General features: G+C 51.9%; 1 protein-coding gene across 9 annotated transcripts; it reads left to right on the top strand.

Annotated features, from left to right (window-relative positions):
* Positions 1 to 368: 368 nt before the first annotated feature.
* On the top strand, positions 369 to 27,793 carry MFN2 (mitofusin 2). 9 transcript variants are annotated; one of them, XM_061382687.1, is made up of 21 exons: positions 371 to 458; positions 1,138 to 1,178; positions 1,723 to 1,861; positions 2,271 to 2,338; positions 6,631 to 6,809; positions 10,393 to 10,528; positions 13,353 to 13,515; positions 14,151 to 14,275; positions 15,215 to 15,323; positions 15,436 to 15,543; positions 16,889 to 17,042; positions 17,212 to 17,279; positions 17,422 to 17,543; positions 18,966 to 19,092; positions 19,758 to 19,862; positions 20,130 to 20,232; positions 20,660 to 20,880; positions 21,483 to 21,638; positions 23,084 to 23,280; positions 24,314 to 24,448; positions 25,654 to 27,793. In XM_061382687.1, exons 5-21 carry the CDS (start codon positions 6,635 to 6,637, stop codon positions 25,721 to 25,723), a joined length of 2,274 nt encoding a protein of 757 aa, XP_061238671.1. In that variant the 5' UTR covers positions 371 to 458; positions 1,138 to 1,178; positions 1,723 to 1,861; positions 2,271 to 2,338; positions 6,631 to 6,634; the 3' UTR covers positions 25,724 to 27,793. The 9 variants fall into 9 exon arrangements, with proteins under 9 accessions (XP_061238667.1, XP_061238666.1, XP_061238673.1 ...); XM_061382684.1 differs by having other exon boundaries at positions 2,254 to 2,338; XM_061382683.1 differs by lacking the exon at positions 1,138 to 1,178 and having other exon boundaries at positions 369 to 458.

Raw genomic sequence — 27,793 nt, 5'->3', positions numbered from 1 at the left:
TGGATTGCAGAGCAGACAGGCTCTGGCTCTTGGGGTCGGGCTCTAGGGCAACAAACGAAAGAGAAGAGCGGGAACCTCTAACCTACGCCCTTGGTTTCTTTTTCCCTTGACAGCTCGTGGTCCCGCCCACCCCAGCCCGGACCGGCCCCCGGCGGAACTACAGCCCCCATGATGCAGCGGGAGTCCCGAAAGTACGTCATCGGTTTGGGACGCCCTGGCGGTGAATAAGGGCGCCGAGGCGCCTCTCCTGGAGCTGAGCCACCTGACCCCTGACCCATAAGGGTTAGTAGGGTGGAACTCGCTGAGCTCGGAGTCCACCGACTCACCGGGACCAGAACGGCGAACCTGCGACGGCTGGTGACGCGCTCGCCCTCCCTCCTCCTTTCGCCTCTGCCGGGAGTGGCGCTCGTTGGTGACGTCGGGGGTATGATGGCCGCTGGGAGGCTAGGAAGGTGAAGGTGAGAGGGCGAGTGTGTCGGGTGGTGGGGCCCGACCCGGCCCAACAAGGCGAGTCCTGGATACCCCAGCGTGGGCCGGTGGGACGCCGGGTTCCCGAAGGCTCAGGATCCGGGCGGGCGGGCGTGCCCACGCTCCCGCTTCGCCGCCGGGCCCTCCGCGGCCCTTGGAGGAGGGGGCGGGACTCGGGGTTCGGGACTTGGGGGTGGGGTCTCCTGAGGCTTCTTGTCACTCCACTTTTCCCGCTTTCTCACCCTTCCCCGCTAGATTCTATTCTTGCCCTTTCCCCATTTCTTGTCCAGTTCTCTATATTTGCCAGCATTTATTCAGCACATGATAGGTGCCCATATTCATCATCGTAGGCGCCTCAGTTTGGGCACTTACTGCCCTGGCACAGTTGTCGCTGTACTTGTTTGGCTTGTGGGTGGACGGTAAGCTCCGTTGAGGGCAGGGGCTGTTTTTTATCCATCGCTAACTCTAGCGCCAGCACGCACGCACACATATGTGCACACACATGCCTGCACACACGTGCACACACACACACAAGGCAGACAGAAAATGTACATAAATAGCTGCTTGGACGCTTGAAGCCAAAACTGCCGATTCCCATTTCCATCTGTTGTAAGCCTTGATTGCCCTATTTCTTTCATTTCTCTGTCTGTTCTCTTTCTTTCCTCCTAGAAAGGGCTGTAACTGTCACCCTTGCCATCCCCAAAAGTCAGGTGAGGCCCCTCCACATAACTGAAAACAAGTGAGGCTTGCAGTCAATGGGAGGGAGGCCATATCTCAGTTCCAAGCTTGGCCTCTTAACTCGCAGTTCATAAATCTTTAAATATTCCAAGCCTGTCTTTGCACTGTGGAATTGAGAGTTAAGTAAGACATCTTACAGCATCTGACAGATCGGGGCCTTCAGTAAGTTCCACTTCTCTGTCTCAACTCCACCTTCCGGTCTCTAGTCCTCAGTGCCACAGCCCTCAAGCCTAGTCCTTGAACTGGTTTTGCCCTCTCCTGTGGTCCCTCTGGATGTGCTTTTACCAGAGTCCCTGCTTGTCACCAGCACATGGCTGAACACATGTTTGTGCGCATCCAGGCTTGATCCTGAACCCGTGGGTTGTTTTTCCCCAGGGCACTTCCTCACATACCACCCCAGTACCTCAGTGAGTAAACTTCCCTCGGGGATGAGTTTGTTTGGCTTTTTAAACCTAATTAGACTTGTTTGGCACCATTTTTCCCCCTGCCTGCTGACCTGTCTCTTTGCTTTTCTAGTAACTCAGAATTGGCGGAGTCATTCAGTAGCCATCTTCAACCTGAGACAGGAGGAAGAAGAACTCAAATTCTTTTCCTCTTTTTGACCCAGCCCGTGTTCATGATGCCTACCCTGTGAAAGTCTCTCACCATCGGAAAAGTAAGTGGTGGCCGAGACATCTGGCAGCCTGGAATTGTGTGGAGTGGAAAGGGGTGTACTCTGCTGGCCATCTAGCGCTGAATCTCTTGGACAGGGTTCTCTTGAACAGGGCTGGATCTTTCCAACCTGTGTTGGAAAAAACTGTCTCCTTTCACATGATTTTACTGGTTGCCAAGAAAGCCCATTTAAAGGTTGACAGTTAAGAAAATGGCTGGGATCTCTGGGCTGCCTGAAGAACGAGTCTCTATCTCCCTCATTTGTTCTCTGCTGTGCTGGCTCCTCTGTCCCCTTCTCTGCCCGCCGGAAGTTGGGTCACTGGCTCCTTATCACAGTTCTTCTAAGAGTCTCCTCTGCCTCTTTACTGTGTATACTCTTTTGTTTGAATTTCTCAGCTTTTCCTCTGTTCCAGTTGTACCAGCAGACGATCTGTGGATCCGTTTTATTTTCCCTGCTAGGAGTCGCTGTGCATGAAACTGGGTAAGGAGGTGGTGTGGACTCAGGGACTGTGCTTGGGATCCAAACACACCTGGGAGTGAATTTTGTGGCTGCTGTCCCTGCACCCACGGCACCTAATCCTCCTCCACTAATAGCCCAGGTTGAGGCTGAGCTTTTCAGTCCCTGCGAGTGCTAGTAGCATTTTAGAATTGCTTTTAGTTTAGTATCTGTTACTACTATGCCCCCAGCACTTTTTTGTCATGAGAGAAGGAGACTACTGGGATGAATGAGGCTTTTCCCAAAGTATGATCCTTCTCCTGTTATGTAGAAGAAGGTTTTCTTCAGCTAAGTTTGTGAAATGCAGCATTAAATACAGTGAAGTGAGAGTCGTTACAGCAAGCCTGCCTTCCCACAGTCTTTGTTGTGCTCGTGTGCTACAGTGCAGGGGGAGACTGTAGAATGTAGTGTTTTACAAATTGATTCTACTATGGAGCCCTGTGTGTATGGAACATTGGCTGCATTAGAGTTCTGTGGACTGCACTTTGGAAAATGCTAGTGTTAACGCTCTGAAACCATGACCTCGGGAAGCACTTTGAGGCGGTCACAACAGCTTGCTGCGTGCCACTTGGTGGATAGCTGATACTGGAGCTTGACTCTGGCCCAGCTGCGCCTGGGGGACCGGCTCCGCATGCCTGCTGTGAGCCCTGTGGTGAAGTAGGGGCTATCGGGGCTTTCCAGAGGAGGATCAGGAACCAGCTGCTTCCCCCAACTCTGAAAGCCTAGGAAGCCAGCTGGTGGAGCCCAGGAGGGCGGGACCCAGCCTTGGAGTTTGTGTACATTTGCAGCTGTGGTCCATTTGTGCACATACGTGTGCCCAGCTCTCTCTTGGGAAGGATTACATCCTGGAATCTGACGGATTTGATCAACTCTCTTGACTCATTGAACTCCAAATACTAAGAAACAGATGCTTCACCAAAGGCTGCTTTGTAAGAGAAAAGTAAATACATGTATCCCAGGTTTAGAAGGGTAGGAAGGTAATTCCCTTTAGGGGCACTCGCTAACTCAAACCATGTCTCACGGTTGTGGAGGAGGAAAGTAGAAATGGAAGGAGGTCATTGCTCTGTATCAGAGGCTGGCTTTCTAGAAGTTCACAAATTAGATGGTGAGAAAGTGTGATTAAAAAAATCCTGAAAGTCTGGTAAGGTTGCGTGGGCTCCATGCAGATGTCAAGGAAGGCTTCATGGAGGAGGTGACACTAGAGTTGGGTCTAGAAGGACAGGGAGCATAGGCCAAATGAATGAATAAGGGCAGAGGATTCCAGCCTGAAAGCAGCATGTGTAACACAAACATAGACTCTCAACTCAGGCATGAATAAGGGCAGAGAAATTAGCTTGGAGGGGTTGGTGGTAGGGTGCACCTGGGAGGTTCAGGTTGCAGCTGCAGGCGGGGGACGTGAACGCTGGGCAGCCCCTGGACGGGCTGCCATCTGGGCAGACCAGGTGACCTTGGAGCACTCGGCTCTAACTTACGGGCATGCTGTTGAATCTTGCACTTACTGAACACTAATGCCTCTGGTGTCGTATCCTTTGGGCTTGCAAAGAATGAGCAGAACTTGAAAACGCCTGCTCCTAAAAGCCCCGCTGATATCTGGGAACTTGCTGCCTGCAAGCAAGTCACTTCTGGGGCGGGGCACTGCTGAGCCTCACCCCTGAGCAGACCTGTGCCTCGATCCCTGTGGCAGCCATGGGGTGGCTGTGGGTGTGCTGGTGGTGGAATTGCGTCTGCTCACTCCCGAAGGCTGGCTATTCCAGGGGGAGTCCTGTGATCTTGCTGGTAGAGTTTATTACTGTTGCTGTTTGATAGTATGTAAAACTACCTTTGAGCTTGTGCCATATCATCTTTCATCTTCTCACGGACTCTGCGTGATATCTCGTTTGTGCACATGACAACTCCAAGGCTCTGAGGTTTAAACAGCCCAGAAACAGCACAATCACAATTTGAACCCAGCTCTCTCTGATTCCAGAATTTCATCTGCAGTGCCAGCTACCTTGTGAGACCCTGTTCTCCTTCCGGTGACTTTCTCTTCTGCTTACATGTATCCCCTATGTCTCTAAGGGTCTTTCCTGCTGGGCCACAGGAAGCCTGATAGCAGTGTACTCTCCGTTTCTGCTTTGGAGGAGCCAGTGGCATTTTCTTCCCCTTCTTGGAGCGATGCTGTCTTTCATTTCTTAATTCTATTTATTTATTTAGTTTTGGCTGTGCTGGGTCTTCTTTTCTGTGTAATAGCTTTTCTCTAGTTGCAGCGAGTGGGAACTACTCTAGTTGTGGCGCTTGGGCTTCTCATTACTGTGGCTTCTCTTGTCACAGGGCACAGGCTGTAGGGCTCGAGGGCTTCAGTTGTTACAGCTCCTGGGCTCTGGCTCAGTAGTTGCGGAGCACGGGCTTAGTTGCTTCTTAGCATGTTGGATCTTCCAGAACCAGGGATAGAACCCTGTCTCCTGCGTTGGCTGGTGGATTCTTTACTGCTGAGCCACCAGGGGAGCTCTATCTGCTGTCTTTCTTCCCTTTTTTTTTTTTTGACAATTATTTGTTTATTTGGCTGCATCAGGTCTTAGTTGCAGCAGTGGGATCTTGGGTGTGTCATGCAGGATCCTTCATTGCAGTGCTGGGACTCTCTAGTTGCAGCCGTGGGCTAAGTTGCTCTGTGGCACGTGGGATCGAAGTTCCCCAACTAGATTGAACCTGCGTCCCCTGCATTGCAAGACAGATTCTTAAGCACTGGACCACCAGGGAAGTCCCTGACTTTCTTACTCACGCCCTTGAAAGTAGGCACCATGCTGAGAAAATCTCGCAGCTGTGGTATATTCCGAAGGAGGAAGGCAGAAATAGACACACAGTCACTTCTCTCTCATTTTTTCCAGAAATCTTGAACATTGAAAAATAACTTGTAGGTTTAGATAAAACATGTGGGTTCCCATTTCCCTGTGGGTCTCTCTTTCTCCTCGCTCTTTGGGATGGTTAGTTCCTAAGGGCCAGTTTTCAGTTATTAGGAATGTTTGTTTTTTTTCTGCTTCTCAGGAGCTGGTTCAGCACGCTTTGGCAGTTTCTCTGTAGGTTCACTCCTAGGCAGTACCCTGTCATCTCCCAGATAGAGCGCGTGCCGGGTCGGGTGGAGAGCGGATGGCACTGTGATTAGGGTGGCAGGGGAGGGAGGGACCGACAGGGAACTGCTGAGTGTTGAGGAGGGCATATCCAGGCGTACACAGCTGTGCACACCACCCTTTATCCTTGGAAAGGCCTTTTTCCTGGGACTTGCCAGGGTTTTGAGGGCTCTGCTGAAGAAATGGCACTGTGCGTGGTGGGGACTCTGAGGAACTTTGGTTCAGGGACTGCCAGCTGCATCTGGGGACCAGCTTCTCTAGTCTGTCTGCCTCTTTTGACTTTGAGTAAAGATCTCTAGGACTCTGGAGTTAAGCCTCATGGCCCCTAACTTGTTATGGCCATGTGAAAAAACAAAAACAAAAAATAGGCCACAAAGATGTGCATGTGACTGAGGATTGAGTAAGAGCAAAAGAGCTACCACACAAAAACAGACTGGGGTGATAAGCAACTGTAATAGTGCCTGTTGTAGAACTGTGAGGTTGTGGACTTTTTTCCCTTTAGTTCCCACATTTTCTACAGTAGACACATTTATAACGAAAAGACAACAGTAAACATTTACAAGTATAAATTGTAGAAGTAGACTGCGTTCATTTGAGGATCAGCCCTCCTTGCCATCCTCCCCACTGGCAACCAAGGCAAAAATAAAAACAAAGAAACAAAACCTGATAGAATTTAGGGCCATCAGCACTGGGCAGCAGAGTGGCCAAGGAGGGTGGTGGAAGCGCCTGACCTTGAACATCACTTTGCTTTCACTGCTCTGAGTATTCAGTGCCTTTTCTCAGGGGGTGATGTATAGGAAATAAGTGCGATCTCTGTCATTCTTTTCTGGCGAAAATTCAGAGGAGGACATCTCTGTATGTTACCTTGTGGTTCCCCCATCTTTCTCTGAGGTGGGTGAGGCAGGCCTGTCCTTGTTCACCCAGAAGGGAACAACCAGAACTGGACCCAAGGTCCGGACCCTGGGTGCCCACACTGTGTGATAGGAAGATGGGCCCAGGCGGTCCCTTCCTAGCCTTGAGATGCTGGCTCTGATCTCGCTGTCTGCAATCTGGTCCTGGAGGGCCCATGTTCTGGATGGGCCTGTGAGCCAGGCCCAGTGCCCCTGCGGCTCGCACTCTTCTGCACCCCAGCAAAAGGTCCCTGGGTTCGCTCACATGTCTTCTCTCTCGCAGCGCGATGTCCCTGCTCTTCTCTCGATGCAACTCCATCGTCACAGTCAAGAAGGATAAGAGACACATGGCTGAAGTGAATGCTTCCCCGCTCAAGCACTTTGTCACTGCCAAGAAGAAGATCAATGGCATTTTTGAGCAGCTGGGGGCCTACATCCAGGAGAGCGCCACCTTCCTGGAAGGTGAGACGGGCACCCTGCTCAGCCAAGCCCGCTCCTGTCAGCCTCAGTATTTAGGGGGCAGAATTGGGGACAGGGAGGTACAGCCCTGCCCTTGACGAGCTCACGCCCAGGTGGGTTGTCACCTTCAGTGGTACTCTGCTCCTGGAATCACGTGAAACTGGGCTCCAGGGAGGCTGGGCCAGGGAAACACAGGACTCATCCTTGAGAATTGTACAGATTCTGCTCCGCTTAATCATAAGGGGTGGGTAAATCGTATCCTCACCTGAGGGACAAGCAGACTGAGGTTCTGAGAGCCGTTGATACCTTGTAAGTGACACAGCGGACTGTACCTTGGCGTCTCTTAACTCCAAAGTCCAGGTGTTTTCCTTGGCCCAGCCTGGCTGCCACCAGTCCCCCACCCTGTGTCTGGGTGTTGGTTGTTCCTGGCCAGGGTATTCTCTCTCTGATATTTTTAGATACCAGGACTTTGAATAAGACTTGCATCACCGGCACCTTTTCCTCTAGTTACTAATTTGAGCCCAACCTTAATCCTCATTCTGTCAGCAGAGAAGGGCTGGTTCCCAAGGCCCTACTCAGTCTGAGCACCAACTCCAGCTACTGTCTTCTCAGACTGTCTAGAAGGCACACCTTGGCTCCAGGCCCTGGAGTTATCAGTGAATAGCCAGGAACTGAATTTTCCTTGGCCTTGGTTTCCTCATCTGTGAAAGAGGAGCTTAGGGGGGACCGGGGGTGGGGGTTCCTAATTCTAATCTGCAGAGCCCTAGAAGTTTAGTGGGAATGCCTCGGGGACACGCCGCTCTCTGCTTGGTGCCTTCCCCTAGAGCAAATTGGCTTTTGGTTGGCTGACATGTCAGGCTGCTCCTTTAGGCTCCCTCGAAAGAAAGGAAGTAGTCCCAGTACTGGAGTCTGAACGTGCGTCCCTCTGTGTTCACGTGTTGGAATCCTCAGTCCCACTGTGATGGTGTTAGGAGGCGGGGCCTTGGGGAGGGGTTATGTCATGAGGGTGGAGCCCTTGTGAGTGAGATTAGTGCTCTTATCAGAGAGACCCCATAAAGCTCCCTCGCCTCTTCTGCCACATGAGGATATGACTAGAAGTCTCCCACCTGGAAGAGGGCTCTCACCTCACCAGGCTGGCACCCTGATCCAAGAATTCCAGCCACCAGCACTGCGAGCAACACACTTCTGTTGTGTCTAAGCCTCCCAGTCATGGTGTTTTGTGAGACCAACCTGAACAGACTAAGCAGGGACTCTTCATGCCCTGCCCTCAGCATGGTGCTTAATGCAGGAAAGGTGTTCCCAGAGAATTTGTTGAGTTTAAAGATCTGAATTTCAAGGGTGTAGGATTGGTAGTTGAAATGATTCCAGTCTAGTATCTGTTCTTTAGCAGTAGTTCTGGTGTGCAGAGATGGGACAGACCAGGCCGCTGTTCCCCCCGGAGCCAAAACTAACCCTCTGTGATGCTCTGACTCACTCCCATGGTTCTGTGGGTGAACACCCTGGTTCATAATGAAGATGTTTGTGCGATGGCATCAGGAATGGGTGTTTTGATTTCTCTTTTTGTGAAAACAGGAGGCCTCTCATACTGGTGGGCCTCCAGGGAGGGAAAAGCACTGGGGTGATCCTGAGATGTATTTGGGATTGTCCCGGCCAGGGGAGGGGAAGGCTACTGCCTGGGACTGTTCTCTAAAGGGCAGTAGTAAGAGCTTGTCAGCTGATGGCTTTTTCTTTAAAATTTTCTTTCTCTAGTCACAGGCTGGAGAGCCAGCTTCCTCTGGCGCACATTCCAAAAGCTACACCCGTGTGCCCACTTAAGGGAAGAATGTCGATGGTCTGAGAAGGGGTGACCAGTGGACATGGGGAGGCCTCATTGGCACCAGCTGTAGGGGAAACTCACTGGGCGGCTCTTAAATGCACCCATTGTGCTCTGGGTGCAATGGGACTGTTCTCAAGGCTGGGACCTGTCATCCCAGTGGTTCATAAGTGCCTTAGTCTGTTTGGGCGGCTGTAACAGAAATACCATAGACTGGGTGGCTTGTAAACAACCCAAATTTATTTCTCACAGTTTTGGGAGGCTGGAAAGCCCAAGACCAAGGCAGCAGCAGATCTGGTGTCTGGAGGCCTGGCTTCGAGCTCTCACATAGCAGCTCATGTAATCACATAGCAGAAGGGGCTGGCTAGTTCTCAGGTTTTCCTTTATAAGGACACTAACCCCAGGCATGAGGCTCCATCTCTATGTACAGTTGACCCTCAAATAACATGAGTTTCAGTTTCACAGATCCACTTATACATGGTTTTCTTCCCATAGTAAGTACTGCAATAGTACACAATCCATGGTTGAATCCGTGGATGCAGACTGTGGATACAGAAGGGCTGTGCATACAGAAGCTGACTAAATTACATGCTGATTTTTGTTCGAAGGATTGGCACCCCCAACCCCCGCATTGTTCAAGGGTCAGCTGTACCATCACACTGTCATCACATGGGGCACATAAACATTCAGTCCATGGCAGCCAGGCTGTGCTGAGGGCGGACACGTCTGCAGTCCAGCCAGCTCAGGATCTTCCTGGCGCAAGTGCTGGATGGGAAGGGGACAGGGTCTTTCTCAGTTGCTACCATCTGTCATAAGGTGTTATCCAGCCACGTGGCAAGGGCCCTGGGGAAAAGGAGTGCAGTGATCCCAGGATCTGTTCACTTAGCAAACACTGTGCACCTGCTGAACATGGGGTGTGGGAGTCAGACAGCTGGGCCCGCGTGTGGTAGCTGATGCACACAGGTGAGTGGGGCAGTTACCCTATGCTGAGACAAGGGCTAAGATGCAAGAAGTCCAGGCTGCTTCGGGGACGCAAGCCAGGAGGACCTGACTCACGTTGGTGGGATCAGGGCAGGCTAAGTGAGAATGAGCCAGAGCACCCCAAGGTGGTGTGTTAGTTCTTTGGAGGGGTGGGGTGAGGAAGCACCAAGCAAAGCCTGGAGCGGTGGTGAGTGTGGGAATGTGGTGAGGCAGCAGGCAAGGCAGAGGTGCCCGAGACGCAGCTGGAGCGGTGAGTGGGGCCAGGTCAGGCAGGGCCTCGAGAAGGTGCACAGTGACCCAGACTCAGCCCTGACCCCACTGTCTGGTAGCTCTGATGGGTACATTAAACGAGGCTGTGTTTGACCAGAACAGTGCCTGGCATATACTGAGAACTTGGTAAGTGTACCTTAAGTACGAATATATAAGTAAATGATGGCAGTCAACATTTGCATCTTCATCAGATACCTGCCCCATTCTTGGCACTTCTGTATTTTAATTCAGTTAATCCTTTCTCCAGCCACATGAAGTAGGTGCTGTTGTTATCTCTGTTTTAAGCCTAAGGAAATTAAGACCCAGGAATGTTCATTTGCCTGAGGTCACAAACCCAGGAAGAGGTAAGAACCAACATTTGCACTGGAACCCAGCAGTCTTTATTGCACTGGGGCCCACAGGAGTCTGGACCTCCAGTTGGAGAACAGAGTCCTGCGGGGGTGGGTTCCGCCATCCAGACTAGGACTCTGGAACTCTGAAACTCTGACGGTGGGCTGAACTGTTTTCAATCTGCACCTGCAGAAACCTACAGGAATGCAGAACTGGACCCAGTTACGACAGAAGAACAGGTTCTGGACGTCAAAGGTTACCTGTCCAAAGTGAGGGGCATCAGCGAGGTGCTGGCCCGGCGGCACATGAAGGTGGCTTTTTTCGGCCGGTGAGTCTCGAAGTCCTCATGCCTTCTTTCTTCCCAGCTGGGAGGGAGGCATGCTCTTTGTGCTGGATCCGACCACCCCAAGGCAGGGAAGCAGGCAGCACACCACAGAATTCGGCGCTCTCCCTTTAATTTTTTTATATTTAGCAGTGGTAAAGTAGACATAACAAAATTTCCTATTGTAACTTTTCTTAAGTGTACAGTTCCATTTTGTTAAATACGTTCATATTGTTACGCAGCTGTTACCACCACCAGTCTCCAGAACTTCCCCTGGAAAATGGAAACTTACCGTTAAGTAACATTTCCTGGTCCCTTCTCCCCCACTGGCTGTTAACCACCCCTTTACTTTCTGTGTATGAATTTGCTGACTCTGGGAACCTCATATAAGTGAAATCACGTCTTTTTGTGACTGGCTTATTTCAGTCAGTGTAATAGCCTCCAGAATCATCCATATCATTGCATTTGTCAGAATTCCCTTCGTTTTTAAGGCTGAACAATATTTCATTGCATGTATATTCCATATCTTGTTTATCCATTCATCCCCGATGGACACTTGTTGCCGTCCCTTTCTGATTACTGTGAGCAGTGCTGCTGTGAACAAATACCTGTTTGAGACCGTGCTTTCACTTCTTTTGGATACATACCCAGAAGTGGAATTGATGGACCATATGATCATTCCGTTTTTGAGTTTTTGAGAAGCTGCCCACCATATGGTTTTCCATAGCGACTGTACCATTTTAATTCCCACCAGCAGTGCACAAGGGTTCCAGTTTTTCTGCATCCTTCCAATACTTACTTATTGTTTTTTTTTTTTTTATGGCAGTAGCCATCCTAATGGGTGTGAGTTAGTAGCTTTTACGGTTTTGCTTTGCATTCCCTAATGCTTAGAGATATTGAGCATCTTTTCATGTGTTTGTTGGCCACTTGTATATCTTCCTTGGAGAAATGTCTGTTCAGGTCCTTTGCCTACTTTTAAATTGTTTGGGAGTTTTTGTAGTTGTTTTGTGATTTTTTTGTGTGTTTTTCAAGTTGTAGGAATCCTGAATTTCCTTATCAGATATATGATTTGTAAATGTTTTCTTCCATTTTGTCAGTTACCTTTCTGTTGACTGTGTCCTGTGATGCACAGTTTTTTATTTTGATATAGTCCAATTTATTTATACTTTTCTTTGTTTATACTGTTGACGTCATGTCTGAGAAACTGCCAATTCCAGCGTCATGAGGCTTCCCCCCTATGTTTTCTTCTAAACGTTTTATACTTTTAGCCCTCAGATCTCTTTGTTATGCTTTGAGGTCAAGTAGGCACCTCTGGAATGTTTCCTACAGTGCCAGGGAATTCTTCTCCAGTTCTCAGTGGGCACTGACTGGTGTCCTGCACAGTGAACTTGGTTCTGACATTCTACCAGGAGGTGGCAGACCCTATAGGATAAGAACTTGGTACCCAGATAGCCCACTTCAGATGCCATTCGGACACCTGTGCTTCTGATCGACTGGCTATAAATCAGAGGTTCCCACAACCTCCTCCTTGAGTTTAATCTGCTTGAGCAGCATGCACTTAGGTTTACTGGCTTGTTATAAAGGATATTGTGAGGGATACAGATGAAGAGGTGCACAGGGCGAGGTCTGGGAGGGTCCTGAGTGGGGGAGCTGTGTCCCTGTGAAGTAGGGCACACTGCCTTCCACCCTGAAGCTCATCAGATCTCACTGTTCAACAGATCGATGGGGCTTAATCTACAGAGCCCCCCTCCTTCCTTTTCCTGGACGTTTAGTGGGTGGGGCTGAAAGTCCCAACCCTCTGATCACTTGGTCTTTCTGGTGATCAGCCCATCCTGAGGCTGTGTGGGGGCCCCACCTTAGTCACTTCATGAGTGTAAACAGGTATGCTCAGTAGGGGCTCCTTATGAGTAACTAGGGACACTCCTATCCCTCAGGAAATTCTAAGGAATTGCCAGGAACTGGGGACAAAGACCAAATATATTTCTTCTTAAACCACCTTTAAAAAATTAAAGCCCAGTATAGGTTGCAAAGAGTCGGACACGATGGAGCAACTAAGCACAGCACAGGGGAAAAAAAAGGTCTCAGATAGGTTGGATGCTTTGCACACAGTGGTAGCCTGAGGAATAGGCACGCTGCCCCTCTGCCCCTCATCACCTTGGGGTGTCCTTCAGCCTTCTGGGTTGTCATTTTTCATCCTCGCCTCAGAACTGTGACCCTGGCTTTGGTGAGCTGGAGCTGATGAGTTTGCGGAGTGGAGCTGTTTTAAAGAAAAAGAAGGTAGAAAAGGGGGTGGCATACAGAATGCTACCATAATCTACCCTAGAGCAGGCCCTTATCAGCGGGGAGTGACGGGTGGGGCTTCATGTTTGAGAGGAACCTGGTGTGAGAAAAGCAACAAAATTGGCCTTCTGTAGAAAAACTTCGGGGTCATTCAGCTGAGGTCACTTAGACAGAGGAAGACAGCTTGGGGTGAGTCAGTGGCTTCTGGTAGAAGAGGAGAAGTGGGTTAGTCTTCCGAGTCAGACAGGTGGTCTCCTGCATGATGCTGAGAGCCTCATGTTGAGGGGGCTCACTCAAAGGCAGGTAGTGTCTGCATGCTGGCATCACGCCACGGGAGCCCCTTGTAGTTGGTTTACCGTGATGAACCAGGGCACGTCACCTGTACAGGCCACCGGGGTTGTCCGTCTATTTTCCTAAGCACAGAGCACCCACTCTGCCTGTGTGGGCACTGATGTCACTATAGAGGACAAGGCTTTGGACTTCCAGGCCGTCCCTTCTTAGTGACAACCTGAGATGCAGATGGCGGTAGCTTCAGTGGGTTTCCTTGTAGGACGAGCAACGGGAAGAGCACCGTGATCAACGCCATGCTCTGGGACAAAGTGCTGCCCTCCGGGATCGGCCACACCACCAACTGCTTCCTGAGGGTGGAGGGCACAGATGGCCACGAGGCCTTCCTCCTCACAGAGGGCTCAGAGGAGAAGAGGAGTGTCAAGGTGAGGGGGCCCTGCCGGTCTGGCTTTTGGCCCTAGTCACACTGGTGGGTCAAGTCTAGGCTGAGACCAACCAGTGGGTCTGTTGTGTCTGGACCCAAGGCGCCTCTAAGGAGGGGGCAGTGTCCCTGTAGTGGAGTTTGGGAAGCCCTGTCCTAGCCTGGCTGTTTAGGGAGTGTGAGAGCTTCAGGGAGGTTTTGGAGTCTGGAATTCACAGTCCTTGTGAATTGCTGGGCAGGCCTTTTCTCTTTGCAATGCAGAGTGTGTATGCCTTGTTCTTGGGGGTGTTGCCAGAGAGCAATCCCTGCGTTTGCTCTCTGATTCCAATGTTTCAGCTCAGGGCTCGCGTGCTTTCATTTTTCTGAGAGCCAGCTACACTTTGGGTTGGGACCAGATGCTCGTTTTGGTTCATAAAGAATTAATGCAGAGCAACATCCAAGAAAGAAACTTAACGGAAGAGTTAAGGATAGTTGGTTCTTGCTAGCAGCTCCCAATTCTTGACTTTGTATGCATGAAATGAAAGAGGGGTAGCATATTGGCCTGTGGTCCAGGCCACTATCCTGGGGCTAGGCTGCACTGGTCTCCAGCCCTGAGGCTCTTCCTTGACCCTGATTATCTTCTGCCTCCACCCCCATCAGACGGTGAACCAGCTGGCTCATGCCCTTCACCAGGACGAACAGCTGCATGCTGGCAGCCTGGTGAGTGTGATGTGGCCCAACTCCAAGTGTCCGCTTCTCAAGGATGACCTGGTGCTGATGGACAGGTAGGAGGGCAGGTGCCTCCCCAGGAGGTACAGACGGGGAGGGCCCCGGGGTTTCCATTTCTGGGTCCTCCAGGCCAGTGTCCCCAAAGTCATGTTGTTGCTCTGCTGAAGTATATTACTTTTTAAACCAGCTTAACCACATCTTCCAGCCTCGTGGATTTCCTTCAGGGTCTGGTTATTGTATCATCTTGGCAGGCATCAGGGCCCTGAAGATCTCCCAGTGGTGGTCTGTAAAGAGGGATAGGAAGGATGCTCGAAACCGGGGAAGGTTCTTGGCCTCAACCCAATGTCAGTATGTTTATTGGAGGAGAGGGTGGAGCTTGTTCTTGATGAGGTCCCTGTTGCGTTTTATTTTTCTCAAGGCAACACTTTGCTCCTGCTTTGTGAACAGGCTATAACTATACCAAGAAATTTGCTATGAGGGTGCTTGCTGGACTCAGATAAATGTAGCACTTCACCTTGATTGTATACCCGCAAAGTGAAATGCAGGGGCTTCCCATGGGTAAAGAACCTGCCTGCCAGTGTAGGAGATGCAGGTTTGATCCCTGGGTTGGGAAGATCGCCTGGAGGAGGGCCTGGCAACCTACTCCAGTATTCTTGCCTAGAGAATCCCGTGGACAGAGGAGCCTGGCGGGCTACAGTTAGTCCATGGGGTCACAAAGAGTCGGGCACAACTGAAGCGACTTAGCATGCACACGTGCATGCACAAAGTCAAATTACAGATCTTTAGGTTTTTATGTGAGTGATAGATGCATATGACAAAAAACACATTTTCAGACAGTCTGGAAGGACATGAGATGAAAAGTAAGAATCCCTCCAGGAAGGGCGATTTCCCTCTCCTCTGTAGCTTTCTCTTCCTTTGCCTGCTGCCTCAGGTCTGTTCAGAGCAGGAAGAATAGGGCCCCGGGTCTGATGATGGTTTACCCCTGTCACCTCCAGCCCTGGCATCGATGTCACCACAGAGCTAGACAGCTGGATTGACAAGTTTTGCCTGGACGCCGACGTGTTTGTGCTGGTGGCCAACTCGGAGTCCACCCTGATGCAGACGGTAACCCATTCTCTCCCTTTCCCCTCACTCCCAAGATCCAGCCGAGCAGGCGGGCCAGCAGGGCCTTGGCTGGCACAGCCCCTCCTTCACTGAGGTTTTTCCCCTCATCCAGGAAAAGCAATTCTTCCACAAGGTGAGCGAGCGCCTGTCCCGCCCAAACATCTTCATCCTGAACAACCGCTGGGATGCCTCTGCTTCGGAGCCTGAGTACATGGAGGAGGTGGGCGCCTCTTTTACTCAGCAACTTGAGGAATGCCACCCCATGCATCTACCTAGATTCTCTGTGTGCTCTCCCTGGCCGCGTGCCTGAATGAATTTCATCACCAAAGTTGTCTCATGAGGTGTTTGGGGTCACTATGGGACCGCTTCACTTCTCCCATTCACTTCCCTGGACCCCTCTCCTCTTTTTTTTTTTTTTTTTTGGAGTGTAACTGCTTTACAGTGTTGTGTTAGTTTCTGCTGCACAACAGAGTGGATAAGCTGTATGTATATGTGTATCCCCTTCCCCTCTAATCTTCAGAAGGCTTTTCTCCATGCTGAGAGGCCTCCACACCACATTAGCCGAGCCCTTGCTTGGGACCAGGGCTCTCCTTAGTTCTTGAAGAATGAGTCAGAGGCGTAGCTTTGAAAGGCATCCAGGAAAGAAGCTTACAAGAAGAGCAAAGAATAATTGGTTCTTACAGCTCAGAATGCTTTACTTTGTATGGGTAACATGAAAGAAAAAGGAGTCACAGGTGCTATGGGGCGATGATCAACTGTGTAGTCAGCAGATGCTGGTCAGTGTGACTGATAAACTCCCTAACCTACCCAACTAACCCAGGTAAATCCTAACCTGTGGGCTGGGTGTAACAGATGGAGTTGTGCAGAGGATGAGATCTGTTCACCTTGAGCAAAGGCCTGGCATGTGGAAGGTGTCCACCCGAGGCTTGTTGTCACTTTGAAGTTCCAGCAGTGGAGCCCTACGGCTTCAGAGCAAGGAAGGATTTTGGGGTGGCGCCCTCTCATTCAATAAACAAGGCCAGGGAGGACTCAGCTTGTCAGTACAGAGTCCAGGTGTGGATTTCTGTGTTTGTTTTTTTTTAATATATTTCTGATGGGGGGAAAATTGTTTTACAATGTTGTATTGGTTTCTGCTATACAACAAAGTCATCCATTATCATACATATATCAACTCCCTCTTGAGCCTTCCTCCCTGCCCCCTCACAGGTGTGGGTTTCTTGACCCCCAGCTTCCTTTCCTTCTGGGGCACCAAAGGGAGGCTTTTGTAGGCTCTTAACAAGGCAGTTTGGGGCATGTGTAAACATTTCTGCTTGTTGATGCCTCAGGTGTCTTGGACAGGCTGCACCCCATGGAACCCTGTGACTTGGGATCTGGGGGGCCCGGTGGCTGGAGGACAGATGGTGGGAAATGATCACTGCATGTGTATTGATACCTTCAGAATCCTGAGCCATGTGACTAGATTACCTGTACTCCTAGAAAAGAGGCCACCGGGGGCCATGGGCTCCTTCAGGAGGGCCCCCTCACACCCCATTTGGTCATATAATACCTGTCTGCTTGGGCTCCAGGTGCGGCGGCAGCACATGGAGCGCTGCACCAGCTTCCTGGTGGATGAGCTGGGCGTGGTGGATCGGGGCCAGGCTGGAGACCGCATCTTCTTCGTGTCTGCCAAAGAGGTGCTCAACGCCAGGATCCAGAAGGCCCAGGGCATGCCCGAAGGAGGTGATGATGGAACCATCTTCTTGCTTTTCCCTGACGCTTGAGACAGTGGGTCTTGTGCTAAGTCAGCCGGTAAAAATAGTTGTGAGAATGAGGTGGTGAGAGGAACCCTGGGTGAGAAGCTCTTGGCTGCCTGAGTTATCTCTGGACTAATGTGGTGCACTTCTCCTAGGGGGCGCTCTTGCAGAAGGCTTTCAAGTGAGGATGTTTGAGTTTCAGAATTTTGAGAGGAGATTTGAGGTGAGCATGAGCCTTTGATCCTGTTGTCTGGAGATTCTGTGCCTCCTTGGCGCTCCCCAGCCACTTCCCTGGCAATTGAATGCCTGAGCCTGGCTCTTGGCTAGTGGCCTCTGCCTCCTTTGGCACCTCTTGTCTGTTCCAGGAGTGCATCTCCCAGTCGGCTGTGAAGACCAAGTTTGAGCAGCACACGGTCCGGGCCAAGCAGATCGCAGAGGCCGTCCGCCTCATCATGGACTCTCTGCACATCGCAGCACAGGAGCAGCGGTAAGAGCCCGGGAGCAGACTGGCAGAGGGAGCGCAGCCATGACTACCTCACCCTCGTCTGAGGCTGGGCCCAGGGCCAGAGCTCAGCTGGCAGAGCAGGGTCTCACGGTTTCCACCAGGCCACGTTCGAGCCACAAGGAGCAGCCAGTGAGGAGGTTGTGGAGCATCTGTCTGTCCTGCAGGGTCTGTGCAGTGAGCTTCCCTGAAAGTCTGAGCTGGCAGCCTTGGTCCAGTGCTATGCCTAGCACTACAGCCATTCTCAGAGCCAGAAACAGAAAGCACTTCTTCAAAATACCTTTTTTGGGGACTGCCCTGGTGGTCCACTGGTTAGGACTCCGAGCTTCCACTGCAGGAGACGCAGGTTCTATCCCTGGCAGGGAATTCAGATCCCACATGCCGTGCAGCATGGCCAAATACACCTTAAAAAGAGAATTAAAAGATACTTTTTTTTTGAGAGATTAAAATATATGAGAAAGTACAGAGAATAATATACCTTGTTTCCATTGCCCACAATTGACAGTATTTGTTTTATTGTCAGAATATAACAAATAAAACACAGAAAAAAACTGTTGAATACCCTTTGATTCTTCAGTCCCTGCCCCAGTGTCCCTCTGCCTGCTCCTCAGAGGTAACTGCCATCATGAATTTGGTGTGTAGTCCTGTCATTCATTAAAAAGAACTTTTTATGTAAATCCTGAAGAATGCACGGTATTGCTCTGCGTGTGTTTCAGATGTACAGGTACGGGAGCGTGCAGCACCTGGCTTTGCTTTTCACTCAGCATTGTTTTTGTCCTCTGTCCTTGTTGATGCCTGTAGTTGGAGGTTAGGAGTTTTCGTTGAAAGAGCAGTTCTCAGTTTCCTGTAGATTGATCTTTAGATTTCATTATTTTACTGTTGTAGACCCTGCTACTGTGGACATCAGTTTATGTATCCCCTAGTGTGCATCTGCTAGAGAAGGTGGAGTGTTCCGTCTTGGGGTGTATGCATTTCAGCTTTACCCAGTTTTACCCATGGCTTTCTGAAACATCTGGCCCTGTCTGTGGTCCCACCAGCAGTATATGCTGGAACTCCCATTCCCCGACCCTGATCCGTACTTCAGACTTGGTGATTTGGGCCAGGCTTCTGGGTAGTGTTATACCTCTTTTTCTCTTTTGTTTACTAGTGGACTTTTTTCTATATGAATGGCAGAACTTGTTCTAAAGTTCCTAAAAAAGCACCCTCCCATCTGTCACCACCACATCCTCCAAATTCGGAAAACTTAAGAGCGTTGTTGGCACCGTCTCTCCCTCCTGCCTGGGAAGGGGAAGAGCAGGCCTCCATGGGTGTGCATGGAATGCCAGGATCACAGCCGGGGCCCACAGACTTCCCGGCGCCCCCTCTTGTTCCTTGGCTTAGTTGGGTAACAAGGGCTCTTTTTCTCAGGGTCTACTGCCTGGAAACACGTGAAGAGCGACAGGAGCGGCTGAGGTTTATTGACAAGCAGCTGGAGCTCTTGGCGCAAGACTACAAACTGAGAATTAAGCAGATTACAGAGGAAGTCGAGAGGCAGGTGAGAAGTGGAGAAGGAAGGACACTGGGGAGATTTGGACTTAAGGCAATGGCACCCCACTCCAGTACTCTTGCCTGGAGAATCCCATGGGTGGAGGAGCCTGGTAGGCTGCAGTCCACGGGGTCGCCAGGAGTCGGACACAACTGAGCGACTTCACTTTCACTTTTCACTTTCATGCATTGGAGAAGGAAATGGCAACCCACTCCAGTGTTCTTGCCTGGAGGATCCCAGGGACGGGGGAGCCTGGTCGGCTGACGTCTATAGGGTCACACAGAGTCGGACACGACTGAAGCGACTTAGCAGGCAGGCAGAGGCCAGGCACTCGAAAAGTGAAAACACAGACATCCTATTCCTCCAGGACTTCTCAGCCTTCCAGGAGGAAGCCATAGCCCTGATTCAAGAACGTCGTGCCTCTTGGGGTTTGCTGTTCCATCGTGTGACCCTGGGCAAGTCCTCCTCTTCTGGGCCGCCTCCTCCACAACTTAGATGAGTTTCAGTCAGCCAATCTCTAATACCCCTGAATTCAAAAGCTTTAATTCTGTAGACCATCTGTGGACACTGCAGGTTTGCAGGGAGGCAGATCCAGTCTCTTAGAGCCTGTTAGACTCTCCTGGTGCTGTGGAGTTGAACCACATTCCCTCACCAGCACACTTCCTTTGCTGCAGGTGTCAACTGCAATGGCCGAGGAGATCCGGCGCCTCTCTGTGTTGGTGGACGAGTACCAGATGGACTTCCACCCTTCCCCCGTGGTCCTCAAGGTTTACAAGAATGTGAGTCATTAAGTGGCAGGTGCTCTGGGCAGGGGCTCCCCATATTTCCTGTTGGCTATGGATGGAGTCACCGAGAGACAGGGATTCAGCCCATGCTGGTCTGAGTCAGGGCCCCTCAGCCACTTGAGCCCCAGGCTTCACTCCACCTGCCTACCACTGTCACCTGCTGGGCCTGGGCTGGCCAGCCTCTGTCTGCCTCGCCCTGGGCTCCCTGGAGGGAACACTGGCGGAAGGTGCCGCTTCCTTTTCCCTCTCTTCTGGCTGCAGGAGCTGCACCGCCACATAGAGGAAGGACTGGGCCGAAACATGTCAGACCGCTGCTCCACGGCCATCACCAGCTCCCTGCAGACCATGCAGCAGGAGATGATTGGTCAGTGCCACAGGGCTCAGGACCGGGGCTCTGGGCTGCCCGAGATCAGTTTCAGGCCAGCCTGCAGAACTAATGACCTTTCCTTATCTCCCCTCTTTTGTGATGAGTCAGCTCCATACCTTGAGGTTCTGGACATGTGTTGTGAGTTCATTCCACGCATAGACTAGGGGTGAGCAGGGGAGGGGGCGTCTTGTGTTACCACATGGGACTAGCAGAGGCTGAGAGCTTGGCCTGCTCCTTAAATCCACATAGTAACGGGTATGGAGCCTCAGTCTGCGTACCCCACCCATAGGCCGGCTCATCCCGGCCTGGTTTCTCGGTCGCACTGCCGGCATCCTTGCCAGCAGCAGGTGTGGTGAGGCTCAGCACTGGCGAGGCACAGGGCTGAGCTGCTCTGCTTTCTCCCCACTTTCTTTGTTCCCGACAGACGGCTTGAAACCCCTCCTTCCTGTGTCTGTGCGGAGTCAGATGGACATGCTGGTCCCTCGGCAGTGTTTCTCCCTCAGCTACGACCTCAACTGTGACAAGCTATGTGCCGACTTTCAGGAGGACATTGAATTTCACTTTTCCCTTGGGTGGACCATGCTGGTGAACCGGTTCCTGGGCCCCAAGAACAGCCGCCGGGCCTTGATGGGCTACAGTGACCAGGCAAGCGGAGTCCCTCCCCCTTGGGCATTGAGGGCGGCTACTCTGTGCCCTGGGCACCCAAGCCGTTCTAAATGGGGCTCCCGGAGGTCATGTCTGTGGCATGTGGGCAACCAACACAGTCAGGTTTCTGCCACAGATCAACCTACTTTTATTGTAGGCACTAATATTTGTGAAATTACAAAAGCAAGCTGTATTTTTTTTATTAAGCTTATAGGTATGTAATTATTAAATCTAGATGACCTGTCTGTCCAGATACCACCGTTTTCACGTTTAGATGTTAACCCCCATCTCTGTACCTCTAGAGGTGTCACCTGGGCTGCTCTTGGGCCATGTCCCAGGCTTGGGGACCTAAGCTGAGGCCTTCCAGGGTGGCCACAGCTCATGATCTGTGGTATCCATGGTGTTTACCTTTGGGCTGGCAGGTCTGTTAGGAAGCCGAAATCCTTGTCTGCTACACGTGGAGCTCATTTTCTATTTTGGAAGTTGAAGTCATGGCCCATGTCCCTGTTCTGGACTCTTGGCCCTGAGGGTTCCTGAGGGTTTCACGGAATGAGGGATTTGCTGCCTTCTTCTTCTTAGCACCACCCTGTTTCTCTCCACAGGTGCAGCGGCCCATGCCCCTGACCCCAGCCAACCCCAGCATGCCCCCACTGCCCCAGGGCTCCCTCACCCAAGAGGAGCTCATGGTTTCCATGGTAACTGGCCTCGCCTCTCTGACGTCCAGGACCTCCATGGGCATTCTCGTTGTTGGAGGAGTGGTCAGTGACAAGCCCAGCACAGGAAGGGTGGGGGCAGGTGGGTGGGACCGAGGGGCAATCTGGCGGTGGTCCCTGCGTCAGCCCTGCACTTTACATCCATTATGACTTTTTGCTGTGATCTCAGGAACCATGCAACCTTAGCCCTGAAATGTACATTTCTGGGCGGAAGTCTCATTCAACATAAGGTGACACTGAGGTTCCCATTTTACAGAAGAAAATCTGCAGTTGGCTTGCCAAGGATACACAGCTTGGATTTGAGCTCTGGCCCCATCTGACTCCAAGGCCATGTTCTTTCCCCTGTAGGCCTAGTCCTGTGGGTAGGGAAGTAACCTGAGAAATTGACAAACCCGGGTTCTAGAGAGGTGGGCATGACCAGGAATTTCTCATTTATACGTGAGGAAACAGAGCAGAACTTGCAAGGGCTTGAGCCAGAAAGAGGCCAGGCTGGGCTGTGAACCCTCATCTTGCCAGCTGTGGTTTTATGGCCCTTCTCTTCTGCCCCGAGGCCTGAGGTCACAGGCTGCCTTCTTGATAACTGGGGTATTCTCCATGTCTTGACCCAAGACACACTGCAGCCAGAGTGCCTTGTGCCTTGAATTTTCCTGATGATGTGGGCACATGCTCTCTGCGACGTTCATTTGAGTTGTAGAATGGTGGCAGAATGTAGCTGACAAAGCTGCTGGGAGTTGGCTTCTCAGCTTGGAAGGCCAGGGTAGGCTGGAGCTGAGGCCCCGCCCTCCCGGCCTGTAGACAGTACCTACTTTGGTTCTTTTTTTGGTAGATGGTAACCTGGTAGAAGGTCATTAGCTTAGAAGCTGACACTTGACAGTTATGTAACCCTTTTACAATTGGTGTCTCATTTTACCCAAACCACCCTGGGAATTGGGTGGAAGCCATCATTCCTATTTCAAGAGGAAACGGGTGTAAATAGACTTGCCGTGGGTCACACAGCCAGGATGGCAGGCAGCACTGGAGCCTCTGTTTCTGGCTCCACGTCCCCAGCTCTGACTGACTGTGCTGCCTTGCGCCAAAGTGTTACAAAGCAGCTCAAAAGGAGCTATCTGCTGAGCACCAGTGCTCAGAATTCCACTTGTCATCAGTGTCACAGAATGGAATGTCCCTTCTGAGGACTCTAGCATTTTTGTTTAAGATGTCTGTGTGCCTGGATCTGTGCCTCTTGGGCTCACAACCATAGCGGTGGCCCCGCCACCTTTTCACAAGTCATGTTGTGTGAGCCACACTCTGTTTCCCTCATTTTCTAGTTAGAAACAATCTAGAGACCCCTTCTGGTCTCAGTGGGGCCCAAGAAGATGTTGAGAGGAGTGTTCTGAGTAGAGGTACAAAGGCCTTTTGATGCTCCTGGGAAAGTCCTGGCAGCAACAGGCTAAGAAGCTGGGTGGTGGGACGGCAGAGGGCTGCACCTGCTGACCGCTGTGCTTCTGCAGGTGTGGAAGGCCGTGGGCTGGCGACTCATTGCCCTCTCCCTTGGCCTCTATGGCCTCCTCTATGTCTACGAGCGTCTGACCTGGACCACCAAGGCCAAAGAGAGGGCCTTCAAGCGCCAGTTTGTGGAGTACGCCAGTGAGAAGCTGCAGCTCATCATCAGCTACACCGGCTCCAACTGCAGCCACCAGGTCCAGCAGTGAGTGTCCCCATCAGCCTGAGGGGCTGGCGCTGGCTCCCATGGTGCCCTCCTACCCTGACCTGGAGACCACTGGGCCCCAAGAGCTATCCGACTCTGGCCGTCAGCTGTGCAGTGACAACATGGAGGTTGAGAGTGGGAGAGGAGCCTCTGGGGACACTGTGTGTCCAGGGCTGGGACCAAGTAGGCCTCTGGTCCCCCAGGAAGGAAGATGGCAATACGAAGGGCGTTACTTGCAGCATCTTTAGCGGGTTACCTTGAAGGACTTGCGTTGTGGGCATAGGTTTGATGTTCTAAGCCACAGCCCAGTCTTCGTGGCGTATCTTCGGGCAGGTGGGAGTGGTTGCTTGATCTGGTGGTGGTGACGAAGGTGCTGGCTGCCTGCCTTTTATTGCTACGTGGCAGGCCCTCTGCTAGGCGTTCTGCACCTAATACTTCATTTTCCCCCCAAACACTTTGAAGTAGGTGTTCTTACTGACAGTTTCTTTTTCAAAATGAGGAAACTGAGATTTAAGAGGAGTCATGGGCTCCCAGATGGCACTAGTGATAAAGAACCCATCTGCCAGTGCAGGAGACGCAGGAGACGTGTGTTTGATCCCTGGGTTGGGAAGATCCCCTGGAGGAGGGCATGGCAACCCACTCCAGTGTTCTTGCTTGGGAAATCCCGTGGACAGAGGAGCCTGGCAGGCTACAGTCCGTGGGATTGCAGAGTTGGAGACGACTGAGCAGCTGGACACACACAAGAGCCAGGTGGCTCTTGCCCTAGACTGATCAGCAGAACTGGGATCTGAATCCTGGTCTCTTGTGTCCAGGTCGGGGTGTCCTGCCCTGTGCTCCTGGTTCTCCCACTGTGGTAATACTGGTATTTGTGGTGGTTGTGACGTCCATGGTCTCAGCAGGAGATGGGGCAGATGCTGCCACACCAGGACAGGTGGTGGCCGGTGCAGGTGACTGGCAGGCTAGCGGCTGCCCTGCCCTGAGTCTGGTTTACCCTTGACACAGCCTGGTTGATTCTGACCCTCTCCCCCTTCAGGGAACTGTCCGGGACTTTTGCTCATTTGTGTCAGCAAGTTGACGTCACCCGGGAGAACCTGGAGCAGGAAATCGCCGCCATGAATAAGAAAATTGAGGTTCTTGATTCACTTCAGAGCAAAGCCAAACTGCTCAGGTGAGGTGGCAGCAGAGGAAACCCGTCCTGTGAGGTTACAGCTGACAGGCACGTCCTTAAATGCGATATCTCGGCCACTTGACATGTGCTGTCCGAATCTTCAACATTCCTGCAGGGACCTGTCGTCACCTTCACTTTATAAAAAGGAAAACTAAGGCCTGGAGAGGTGTTGAGTAACTTAACTGGGATCCCACAGTAGGTGGTTAAGTCGGGAGTAGAAGGATCCAGCCTGCTGGACACCAGCACCCTCTGAGCCTCCTCACGTTACTTGCCCTCTGTTGTCAGCAGGAACACTGGGCTAGACCCACCCCTCACTTCCACCATTTCTCTGTGAGCCCAGGGATGGTGGCCTATCAAAACCCATGCCCACAGGGGACCCAGCCAGCTAGCTGGTGGCTGGCCGAGCCTGGCTCAGAGCCCAGGTCTGCATGGAGTCTCCACTGAAAGTCAGAGCTTCGGGCAGCAGGTTGCTGGAGAGAGGGTGGGTCCCCGGAGTCAGGAGTGCTGGCTTCTGGTCCCGGCCTTCACATTCAGGCAAATCTCTGAGCTTCCCCAAGTCTCATTGCTTTTATCTGTAAGATGGAGTGAGATTTCATGACACAGCCACAGAGCTGCGTGCACAAGTGCTCTGTAGACTTCTTGGCCGCTCAGGCCCAGATAACATCAGCACATGGGAACTCGGGGCTTCCTGCCGTGCCCTGACGTCAGCACAGAGAGGGGCTACATCCAGGGTTGTCCGTGGGCCTTCCCCTCCCTGCAGTGCAGACGTGCACTCCCGCCCACTGCCCAGGGACACCTATTTTCTAGAGATACACCGCTCATCCCCAGGGGAAATCTCACGAGGCGTGGGTCTTGGGGGTGGGCATCTCTGCTGTGCGTCACCTGCAGGGCCAGGGTAAACCCAACGAGGACTGCCGCTTGCTGACAGGCAGAACACGGCGTTCCCAACAGTTTGGGAACTTGTCGGTGGGCCCAGCGTGAAGCCAACACAGGGCTTAAGGGTCAGAAAAGCCCGAGTTTATTTCCACCACCAATGAGTCGTGTGACCGTGGCAAGTTATTTAATCCCTCTGGACCTCATTTTCCTCGTCTGTGAAGCGGAGGTTACTAGAGGAATAAAAGTCAGGTGTCCGGTAGAACGCTTGGCAGGTTACGCCACGGCTAGTTATCAGCTCTTGCCACTACAAGGTAACCTTTTCTCTGCAGGAATAAAGCCGGCTGGTTGGACAGCGAACTCAACATGTTCACCCACCAGTACCTGCAGCCCAGCAGATAGTGGGCACCCGGAGCCGGACCCCCCTGTGGGGAGGACAGTGCTGCGAGCGCGGGGGGTCTGCCACCACCAGGCCCCCGTGCAGCTCCTGTCCACTGCCGCTGCCGTGAGAACGAAAGCACCCAGTCTCCCACCATCTTGAGCCCTGAAGCGCTAGTTATTTTCCCCTCCTTTGCCTGCTGTTGCAGGAAGACCTTCCAACTTGTGCCCCTAAAGGAGACTTTTTTTTTTTTTAATGAGTCTGGACAGCACGGTACTGGGGAGTTCAGTCTTTGCTTTGCTTTGTCATGCTCTCTTGATTGAGAAGCTGCTGATTGATTGCTTGATGAACTCTGGGGATTGGCCAGTGTTGCAGAAGGCCTGGTTGGACCTTTAAGGGTATCAGGCAGGTACCGCCCCTGCCCCTGGCAAACGCTTAACACCGACCCCCGCACACTTGCCCCCCATGCACCCCAGCTCCCACACACCTGCCCACCATGCACCCCAGCTCCCCTGCAGAGAAAGGCCGCCTTTGTGGGGAGGCTGCATTTTCTTCCCAGTTTGCACCAGGAATGATTCAGAGAGTCCCAGGAGGCTTGTGGCTTTTGTGTCAGTGTGGTTCTTTGGCTTTCATGCTTCAGTCTGTTTGCAGAGCCTTCCAGACCAGCCTTTCCGCATTGGCAGTGGGCTGAGTGTGGCTTGGGTTTTAGGCGGAGGCAGGCTTTCTGCCATGAGGGGCAGGAAGATAGCGCAGAGGCAGCTGGAGCGCGTGGCCGGGAGGGAGGTGGTGTGCGCAAGCTGTGTCCTGTCTGTGCTGTCTTGGGCGGCCAGTGCCATGATGGAGAGAGACTTGCCTCCCTTCTCGTGTCCCTTGTTCTGCTTTCGGTCGTTAGCCTCGTAGTCTGGCTTCTTATTGGTGAAAGATGGTTTGGTCCAGATCGTTAAAGCATGTAGTAGAAGGAAAGATGGCAGAAGATGGGGACCTTGGCGGCAGGCTGAGGGGAGTGGACCCCACCCAGGACGGCTGAAGGATCAGTAGTGGGCACAAAACAGGGCCTTCTGTTTGACCTCACTCTGGGAGGGGCTCATGGGGTCCGAGAGCCCACCCTACCAGCTTAAGGTTCCACAAGAAATGTGTTCCCACCCCTCACCCCTCCTTGGCTCAAGCCGCCCTTGGCCACCAGACCTCTCTTGTGCCAGCCATGCTGCACACGGCCAGCAGACAGCACAGGGAACCCAGCGCCCAGCCTCCCACCCTTCCTGACCCCAGAGCCTCCAGGTGGCACATGGGGCCTCGAGTTGATCTTGAAAAGTGTTTCCTATGTTGAGTGTGGGGATTGTTACCGGTCACAGTGGGGGCAGGTTCCTGTCTCCATGGTGTTAATTGTCTGGGGCAGGCAGCCTTCAGGTGACAGCCTTTGCCGGGCAGGTCAGAGAGCTTCCTAGAAGCCAGCAGTACTGCTCTCCCAGAAAGAGGCAAGCTCAGGCAGAGAGGTGGGGCCTGTCCTGCCCTTCTGAGTCCGCCTCTGACTTCAGGGAAACAGCTCAGTGGCCTCTGCTCGCTGGCGGGTATCATGCAGTTGGCATGCTCTCCAGGTGCCCACTGGTCCTTCAAACCCTCAGTCTACTCTGGTGTGTGGAACAAAGTGATGGACTTAGCCAAGGTTGTTGTGCAGCAGAGGATGGCCAAGCTTTTTGCCAGACCCGGATGGTGGTCACCTCACAGTATGTCCAGAGAAATCAGCGTTGCACAATTCCAATGAATTTTGTGCTTTGTGGGGGGAAATTATTTAAAATAACTAAACATGAATTTTTTTTTTAATGTATCCCCTGGGATTTTGAGCTTCTTACACAACAAATAAAATTGAGTTTATACCACTGAGGGTGAGACTCTGAAAGAATTGTGGCAAAAAGCACTTTAATTTAATGCTGCTAACTTTGTTCTGTCTTTATGTTCATTTGCTGGAGTGCGAGATGTGCTTGACACAGTGAGTTTTTTCTCTGATGTATTTAAGGTGATAAATTTGCCTGAATTACTCCTGTATCAGTGCTGATAATATTGGACACTAAAATAAAACCTAGTTGGAAACCCTT

Source organism: Bos javanicus, chromosome 16, assembly GCF_032452875.1.
Source record: "Bos javanicus breed banteng chromosome 16, ARS-OSU_banteng_1.0, whole genome shotgun sequence".
Classification (NCBI taxonomy): Eukaryota; Metazoa; Chordata; class Mammalia; order Artiodactyla; family Bovidae; genus Bos; species Bos javanicus.
This window is presented reverse-complemented; position numbering and strand designations above follow the sequence as displayed.

Coding starts and splice junctions, on each gene's coding strand:
- MFN2 (XM_061382689.1), top strand. CDS start 6,635: ATGTCCCTGCTCTTCTCTCGATGCAACTCCATCGTCACAGTCAAGAAG. Junction 15,544..16,888: donor AGCCTGAGTACATGGAGGAG/GTGGGCGCCTCT, acceptor CTTGGGCTCCAG/GTGCGGCGGCAGCACATGGA. Junction 17,280..17,421: donor ATTTTGAGAGGAGATTTGAG/GTGAGCATGAGC, acceptor TGTCTGTTCCAG/GAGTGCATCTCCCAGTCGGC.